At 35.1% G+C, this 9,309-nt stretch overlaps 1 protein-coding gene across 1 annotated transcript in view; it reads left to right on the plus strand.

Annotated features, from left to right (window-relative positions):
• Window positions 1-235: 235 nt before the first annotated feature.
• The window catches only part of LOC103604624 (glutamate receptor ionotropic, kainate 2-like), a 111,717-nt gene continuing 102,643 nt past the window's right edge, over window positions 236-9,309 (plus strand). Inside the window, exons 1-2 of the mRNA XM_008589199.1 lie at window positions 236-358; window positions 1,698-1,904. Of these exons, the coding sequence (XP_008587421.1) occupies window positions 236-358; window positions 1,698-1,904 (330 nt within the window). The remainder of the gene's footprint in view (window positions 359-1,697; window positions 1,905-9,309) is intronic.

The following is a 9,309-nucleotide window of genomic DNA, read 5'->3' on the forward strand; positions in this document are numbered from 1 at the left end:
GGAAAGTGGGTAGGGCCTTGAAGGCCACTTTAAACAGGTTTCGTTTGTTTGTTATTATAGTTTTAATGAAAAAACACTTTTGGGTTTTAAGCAGATGCATCATAAAAGCAGATTCAATTTTTACAAGATTACTATGAAGTTCTGAGGAGAACGGATGTAGGGCATAGAAATAGAAAGAGATACTAGGTAGCTACTACACAAATTCAGATGAGAGATAAAGGTTACATGAACCATAATGGTAGCAGGGCAGTGTAAAGAAATTGATTCTGGACATCTTTTGATGGAAGAACTTGCAGGATTTACAAAGGATAGGACAGAGAGTAAGAGTGATTCCCTGGCTTTTGACTTGATCTATTTTGTGAGTTGAGGAGTTATTTACCAAGATGAGAACAAGGATAAAAACATGTTTTAGAGCTCATGGCAAGTAAGGAAAATGTTATTCTAAATTCATAGGGAATCTGTTGTATAATTTGAAGTAGCAATGGGGCTGTAATTCAGTGAGTGCTTTAATTAGATCCTCTGTGTTTCTGGAATACTCCAATGTCATATTGGGTTCAGGGCTTTTAACATTCTGTGTCCTTGGCCTGAATGCTCTTCTTTTAGATTTTCAAATGGCAAATCTTCTCATCTTTTGTATTCTACCTTATCTCTTGCCTTCTCAGAAATGAATTCTAGATATATAACTCAATTTTTTCTTGTCTTCTCTTATCTTACCATGTACCTTGTAGTTGTTCTCTATCCTTTTGACCTATTCTATGTTTTTATAGCACTTATCAGGATCTGAAGTTTTGTGTTCCATTTGCTTAGGCATTTATTATGTTTCTTCTTCTATATCGTGAACTTCATGGCTCAGAAATTTCTGTTATACAGAGGCGAGCTGGCTCACAGTAGGTGTTCCATAAAACGATGTTGGATGAATGCATAGCACTTAATAAGTGTTAGTTTATTTTTCTATATTTTAAAGTAAGCTATGTTTTCTCCTATAAATATAGTAGTTGTAATTTTTATGGTTTTCAGGACAAAATGTAATAATACTTATTAAAATTCCCCGTTCAATTTTACCACATAATATTCAATTAGTTATGAACTTTTTCATTCATTTCATCCATAGGTCCCACTGAAACAGCACACCAGATATTGATTAAATGGTATAATTCTATAGTAGTTGTAATTTTTATGGTTTTCAGGACAAAATGTAATAATACTTATTAAAATTCCCCATTCAATTTTACCACATAATATTCAATTAGTTATGAACTTTTTCATTCATTTCATCGATAGGTCCCACTGAAACAGCACACCAGATATTGATTAAATGGTATAATTCAAATTGGGATATTATTCATAGCAAATTATACATTATACATTATATAGCATATATCACATATCATAGTATATTATTTATTATATGTGATGCAAAATATATGGTATAAAATATATAACATATCATATTTTCATTATATAATCTTGGTAGGATTATGATGGTTAAATATTCTCTTGTGAAGCATATTCTCTAAACATTCTGAATATCTTTCTTCTTAACATTTCAAACTATATTTATTACAAATAGAAGAAAACAAATATGACTGTTGTACTAAATTAATGAGAGGTTTCCTGTCTTCTAAGAAAAGCTGTAATTCTGATGGTAAGTTTAATGATTAATTTATACCTCCTCCCTTCATGTTCAATGTTTCCAGGAAGAACCCTATGTCCTATTTAAGAAGTCTGACAAACCTCTCTATGGGAATGATCGATTTGAGGGATATTGCATTGATCTCCTCAGAGAGTTATCTACAATCCTTGGCTTTACGTATGAAATTAGACTTGTGGAGGATGGGAAATATGGAGCCCAGGATGATGCCAATGGACAATGGAATGGAATGGTTCGTGAACTAATTGATCATGTGAGTCCCTTTTCTCATTATTTATTACCTTTGGTAGATTGCTACAAGATTTAATCTTCTTTTTAATGTTCATGCATTAATAACTATAAAGAGCAGTGATATATTTCAAGTACGTATTTTCTTCAATGAATTTATTTAAAGTAGGTATTATTTTTGTCACTAAGAGTGATGTATAGTCCTATCAGAGAGAGATGTCTACTTAAATTCACTAGTATTTAGTGATATAATATCTTGAGATAGTTGAGAGTGAGTGATGCAAAGAGAAAATTTCATCATAAATGTTTACTATGCTAAGATAGGATACTTCTTAACTTTAGAATAGAGATAAGAAAACAATTTCTACATGAAAAAAGCATAGATTAGGATACTGTATAAAGAATAAAATAAGAATATTAAACTTATTAAAGCAGGAGGATAGACTTTTTGTAGTTTCTTATTGCCTAGGAAAGCATTATTGAAGAATTTCTCAGTTGGTGTCTATTGATTCATTTCTTTGAAATAAATCCTTATCTGTTAAATAACACACATTGCATTTGACTTTGTGTTTTGCCCCATTAAATTTCTTATAACATTTTCCATAATGCTAAAGTAAGAATTCTAGAAAATAAAAATAATTTTTCTTTAAAAATGTAAACTGTAAGCTGAATAAAAAATTTTTGCCAGTGGAAGTAGCAAATACAGGCAATTTTCACAGCATTTTGAAAATGCTTTATTGCTATTAGTTGCGAAGTTCGTTTTCAAGATTAAGGCAATAGGGAGGTTCTTTTTCTCTGAGAAAGTGAGCAAAGAGAAAGAGAGAGAGAGAGAGACAAATAAAGTCAGATGAAAGAGAGAGATTAGGCTTTGGTTAGAAGCAGGATGACAACATAAATAAACTATCATTTGAAAAATTTCTTTTTCTTCAAATATTTAGTGTATTTTTTTAATAATTTGAAATTTACTCAATGAGATCCTAAAGTTCTAGCCTTGATTAATTACTTCTCACAAGTTCTGCCTATATGGGACATTTATATTTCAGCTTTATAAAATCCATTAGAAGATGATGAAAATATATTGCATTATATATATGATTTGGAAGCAATATAAAACCTTGAACTTTATATTAGCTGCTATTAATATAGTAGTAACTATAAGAAACCTAACTGAAGCTGGCTTAAGCAAAAATGATAATTTGTTGGTTTGATCTTTGCAAAAGTCCAGAGGTATCAAATGGCCATAGGTGTGGGTATCAGGATTTAGTACCTCTGACCTTTCACCTCAATTTAATCTTTGTTTTTCTGTATTTGTTTTACTCCAAGGCATGTGCCTCCCAAAAGGTGTCAAGCACAGTTGCCATCAGCAGTTCTAGATTAACTATCCAGGCAGAAATATAACACCTTTATCCTAATAATTTCATTTAAAAGACCCCAAATTTGGCTTTATTGCCGTGGCCTAGGTTATGAACTGAATCCCGAACAAATTATCCTATTTAGAGGGAGGTAGTGTTCTCATTGCACAGTCTGGGGCATATACTCACCCAGGCAGAAACCTGGGGTATGGGGTCTGCCCCAGTAAAATCACATAGATTTAGAGTTGGGGAAAATTTAGAGCTCAGAGAAAAATCAAGGTGTTTATACCTAAAGAAAGAGATGGTCACTCCAACTACCAAGCGAATTTAGAATGAACTATGTATGACAAATGTTGCCTAAAAGAAAATGGAATGTATCTTGCACGGACTACACAATGGATATTCACTATAGAAACCTGAAAGTAGCTTATATAAGACTTTTACTTTTAGTCAAAACGTAAGTGTTTAGATCACAAGTGCCTTTATGTATGTATTTGCCATATGTACTTAATTAATGCTCTTTTAATTGGGCTTTTTGGGATTCAAACTTGATTAAATCATTTAGTTTTCTGTAATCTGTTCTTTTTTGATTTCCTATCTATGTGCATTTCTTCAAGAAAATTGTAGAGTAGGAAATGATGGTTAGGAAATAATGATTTAGAAACATGGTATAAAAGATTATCGCATACTGAATGAGGAAATAGCAAAGGGGTATTATAATTTAATACTTATTTCTCAAAAAGTCAATTTTTGGTATTGAGTTGAGAGCAGTGATAGGGTCTTCAAGTTATGTAGTAATTTTATTCTTCTTGGTGCCATACCTGTTAGTTTACCTTCTATTTTTCCCTGTAAGAGTACAGTCCTAGTCTAGTATACCTTTTTTTGGTGCCTTTGTCATGTCTCATATTGTTGCCTTAGCCTTGGTTTTCAATATCTAGCATCACATGTATGAGTAATATTAAACTAGGATGATGATTATAGTCAACGTATTTTTCTTTTTACAACCTCATCATAGTTTGCATATTCATAAATATGTAATTTCAATGTCAAGGAGTAATTCATTGATAATCAGATCAACAACCTGAACTTCGTCATCTCCTTATTTTTCTTGGATAAGATTAACCTCTCATATCATTCTCACATGGAAATTTCACCATTGCACATCTTCAGCCCTGAGCCTCAGACCTAAAATCTAACTTCCACTGGTATATTTTCCATTTAAATATCTCCCAAGCACCTCAAAGGCAGCATGTCCCAAACCGAATTTATCATTTATCTTTCCTGAACCTGTTCCTTGTAAAGAGTTTCTATTTCAGTATATGGCACAGCATTTCCATAGGTTTCCCATGCCAAAAATTTAGTAGTCATTTTTTCTCACCCCATCATGGTTTATTGACTGTGCTTCTTAAATAACTCTGAAAGCTGCCCAATTCTCTCCGTCTTCACTGCCATCTGGAATAATATTTTGATACGATGATCTTTCCTTCTTAATTCATTATATATATATGCAAACACACACACACACACATATATTCAGCTAGAGTCTTGTTTCAGAAAGAGAAATCTGATAATGCTCATCCCTTGCCTAAAATCTTTCAGAAGTTTCCAATGTCCAGAGGATATAGAAACAACCCAATTATATAATATGTTCACAAGTCCTTCCAAATTATGTTATTGTGTATTTCTTATGGATATTTCTTTTTGACCCTTCCAGTCTACTGCTAGATCTTCTCCACTCTGCTTTCTGTGTTGGCAGGATATCCAATAGGGACCAGCAGTAGGGTTCCCCAGCTACGATCCAAGGGAGGGTGGAGAGTGAGGTCAGGATATTTATTTGTCTCTTCTCTCCCTGACATGTTGCTTCAGGCTGGATGTGTCCCTACATTGAATGCCATAATTCCTAGTAATAAATGCCTGCTTTTCTGTTCTGGGTTCCGATCTCTTCTCTACGTTGCTTTGTTCCAGCTGTGCTGCTACTAGCCTAAAGTTTCTGTACCATCCCTTAAATTTTTCCTACACTAGTAGTTCTCAAAGTGTGTTCCCAAGATTTGCGGAATCATCACCACCTAGGAACTTGTTAGAAGTGCACATTTTCAGGCCTCACCCTAAACTTACTGAATCTGAAACTCTGGGGTGGTATAGGGCTCAGCAATCTCTTTTAACTAGTCCTACTAGTGATTCTGATATTTTTTGAAGTGTGACAATCAATGCCCTACCCTCTGCCCTTATTTTATCCCATGTAACTAATCCATTCATAAATAAATCCTGCTCAGTCATCTTCACTTAATTGCAATATCTGTGTTCTATTGAGACCCTAACTATCACATCTTCCTGTATTTTCATCTCTTGGTCTCTCCAGTCATACCCATGTGGACATCTTTCAGTCTTGTTCTCCTTTAAGTCCGGGCTAATTCTCTGTCTGCAACAATCTCTTTAGCCCTCACCCAACTCACCTCATCTGAGTTCTACTTAGCTTCAGAAACACGTTTTTAGTGAGACTTTTCTCCCTCCCAAAAACCCACCTGCTAAGAGTTTCCACGCTGATCTTCTTGCATAACACCTATAACACCTTATTTTAATTGCCAGCTTAATATCTCTTCTACTTACTTGCATGCAAATTGTATGATAGTTATAATATCAATCAGGATTATTTCAGTTGCAAGTGTCAGAAACATGGCTCAAAATAGTGCACACAATTTACACACACACACACACACACGGCTTAATATCTCTTCTACTTACTTGCATGCAAATTGTATGATAGTTATAATATCAATCAGGACTATTTCAGTTGCAAGTGTCAGAAACATGGCTCAAAATAGTGCACACAATTTACACACACACACACACACACGCGGGTGTGTGTATATAAACCCTCACGTTTCTAAAAAGCTCAGTAATGGTTATTACTTCAAGCATGGCAGGATCCAGGGTCATTAACTATGCCTTTGATGCCTGGCCTCTTTCACTCCCTCACTACCATTTGGCTTTACTTTCTTTCCTATGGGTTTTATTCTTAAGAACCTTTTTTCCATATGGTGACAAAGATAGTCTATGGTGGCTCTAAGCCATTGGTTCTCAATTCGTAGCAATACCCCCTCTTCCCACCAGCCAGGGACATTTGGTAATGTTGGGAGATATTTTTGACTGTCACAATTTATGGAGGTGGGAGAGATGCTGCTCCCGGCATCAAGGATTAGAGGCTGGGGACACTGCTAAACATCCAACAATGCACAACAAAGAATTGTGTGACCCAAATGTCAATAGTGCTGAAGTTGAGAAACTCTGCTCTAGACTTACCTGGTTTTTCAATTTCTCATTTTGAAAGAGATAGAGGTCCCTTCTTCTAAAGCTTCAGCAAAATCCATGGTGGCAGTTGGAGTGTGAGGGGGGAGGTGATGATTGAACCAGCTTGGACCATGAGCCCAGCTCAGAACTAATCCATAAGGCTGGAGGTGGTAGTCAGAATGACCAGTCCTGGGTCATGGGTTCACACCTGGAACTGTGAGATAGAGTCAGCTCCAGTTGAATCATGCTTCTTATAATTTTTGTGTGGACTCGAATGCAGAGGCAACTAATGTTTATTTCACACCAGCTATGAGCCAGACCATTTTCTCAGTCCATTACTTATATTGCTACATTTGACAGGTAAATTTTAGTTAAAATAAACATTATAGAAAGCCTAGAAGGAGACTTAAAAAGGTGGGGAGGCAGCCACGGAAGCCACAAAGGGACAAATCTGGAAAATGTGTAATTAGAAGGGAGATAACCATAAACAGGCTATACTTATGCAAATATTGTTAGGAAACATTAGTAAAAATAAAATATCCTCCCAACCCAGAAAACCTCCCCACAAAGGTAAAAGAAAAAGAAAACCATTTTATTACTGAATAGGTTTTAAACCACAATACAATGAGCATCACAGGCAATGTGCTAAGAGATTGTGCAAAGAAGAAAAATCACACCATTTATGTAGCCAAGCAGATACAACTTCTTACATACATGTTCTCAAGATAACTATTCAAGTAAGAGGACTTGGCAGCACCATTTGTCATATGCAGTTCATCCTATATTTACTTGGTAGTTGGGGTGACCATCTGTGTTATCTAATTGGTTTTATCCAAAGTAAAACTAAACTTCTTAAATTTTTATGACGACAGGTAGTTTTGTAACTTGGAGTGAGACTCTTACCCTCCCACAGAAACTGGCGCTATCTTTCTTGATGATTACATTTCAAAAGAAATACTTCCCAGGTCCTAAGACAGGAGTGTAAGGGGGTGTCTCTTCCCTTACTTTCAACTGGGAAAATTAAGTCTCTTATTTTTAATTAATATTTGCCCTTAGACTTGCAGGTCTTTGTTATTTTTAGAAACAGTTGGTTTACCACCACCTCCTCCTTCATTTCTTCTTATTGAGAGGACCTTCAGAGTACAGGGTTTTGGTATGATCTCTCAAATTCATTTTGATCTAACCAGGGATGATTCTCGGTAGTGTAATATGAAGATGAAACCTTAGATGGCTATTAGGAGAAAGTGGATCTTAGAGGCATGGTTAGTCTTTGAAAAAAGACCTTCCCCTGAAAACATCCCCTCCCCACACATATCCAGCAGGGCTTTGCAATATGGTGTACTAGTAAATACTTGGTAAAGCAGAGGTGAGTCCAAATCCTAATTCTTTTATTATTAAGTTGTATGACTTGAGCACATGCCTTAAATTCTTTGAGACTTAGTTTTCTCAGGCATAAAATAGAGATGATAATAATATCATATTAATAGTAAGAACAATATATATAAATTTCCTAATACAGTGCGTGACATATAGTAGATAATCGACAAAAGAGAAGAAGGTAAAGGGATTTTTTTTTTCTTGCTTAAACTCTTAAAAATCTTAATACAGCATTTCTCAAATATGTTTTTTGAAAAAAATAAAATTTGCCTGGAAACTCATTATTTGGTACTTTTTTAAATTTTAAATTTTATTTTATTTTATCAATTTACAATGTGGTTGATTATTGTGGCCCATTACCGAAACCTCCCTCCCACCTCCCCCTATCCCCTTCCTTCTGACAACCTCTTATCAGTTCGCTTGTCATAACAACTTCAGGAAATTGTGATTGCTGTGTCTTCTTCTCTCCCCCCCCTCCAGTTTATTTGTTTGTTTATTTATTTTTAGCTCCCACAAATTAGTGAGAACATGTGGTATTTCTCTTTCTGTGCCTGACCGTTTCACTTAATATAATTCTCTCTAGGTCCATCCATGTTGTTGCAAATGTCAGTATTTCATTCTTTTTTATAGCAGAGAGTAGTATTCCATTGTGCAGATATACCACATTTTCTGTATCCACATATCTGGTGATGGACATTTGGGCTGGTTCCAATTCTTAGCTATTGTAAATGGTGCTGCAGTGAATATTGGAGAACAGGTATACCTTCGACTGATGATTTCTATTCCTCTGGGTATATTTCCAGCAGTGGGATAGCTGGGTCATATGGTAGATCTATCTGTAATTGTTTTAGGAACCTCTATACCATTTTCCATAGAGGCTGCACCATTTTGCAGCCCCACCAACAGCATATGTGAGTTCCTTTTTCTCCGCAACCTCGTCAGCATTTATCATTCACAGTCTTTTGGATATTAGCAATGCTAACTGGGGTGAGTTGGTATCTCAGTGTGGTTTTGGTTTACATTTCCTGAATGCTGAGTGATGTTGAGCATTTTTTCATGTGTCTGTTGGCCATTTGTATATCTTCCTTAGAGAAATGTCTATTTATCTCTTTTGCCCATTTTTTAATTGGGTTACTTGTTTTGTTGTTGTAAAGTTGTTTGAGTTCCTTGTATATTCTGGATATTAATCCTTTGTCAGATGTATATTTTGCAAATATTTTTCCCACTCTGTTTGTTGTCTTTTAACTCTGTTAATTTTTTCTTTTGTTGTGCAGAAGCTTTTTAGCTTGATATAATCCCATTTGTTTCTTTTTCCTTTGGTCGCCCATGCTGTTGGGGTCATATTTGTGAAATCTGTGCCCAGTCCCACTTCCTGGAGTGTTTCTCCTATGTTTTCTTTAAGAAGTTTTATTG

The sequence above is a fragment of the Galeopterus variegatus genome, unplaced genomic scaffold, assembly GCF_000696425.1.
Source record: "Galeopterus variegatus unplaced genomic scaffold, G_variegatus-3.0.2 Scaffold5291, whole genome shotgun sequence".
Classification (NCBI taxonomy): domain Eukaryota; kingdom Metazoa; phylum Chordata; class Mammalia; order Dermoptera; family Cynocephalidae; genus Galeopterus; species Galeopterus variegatus.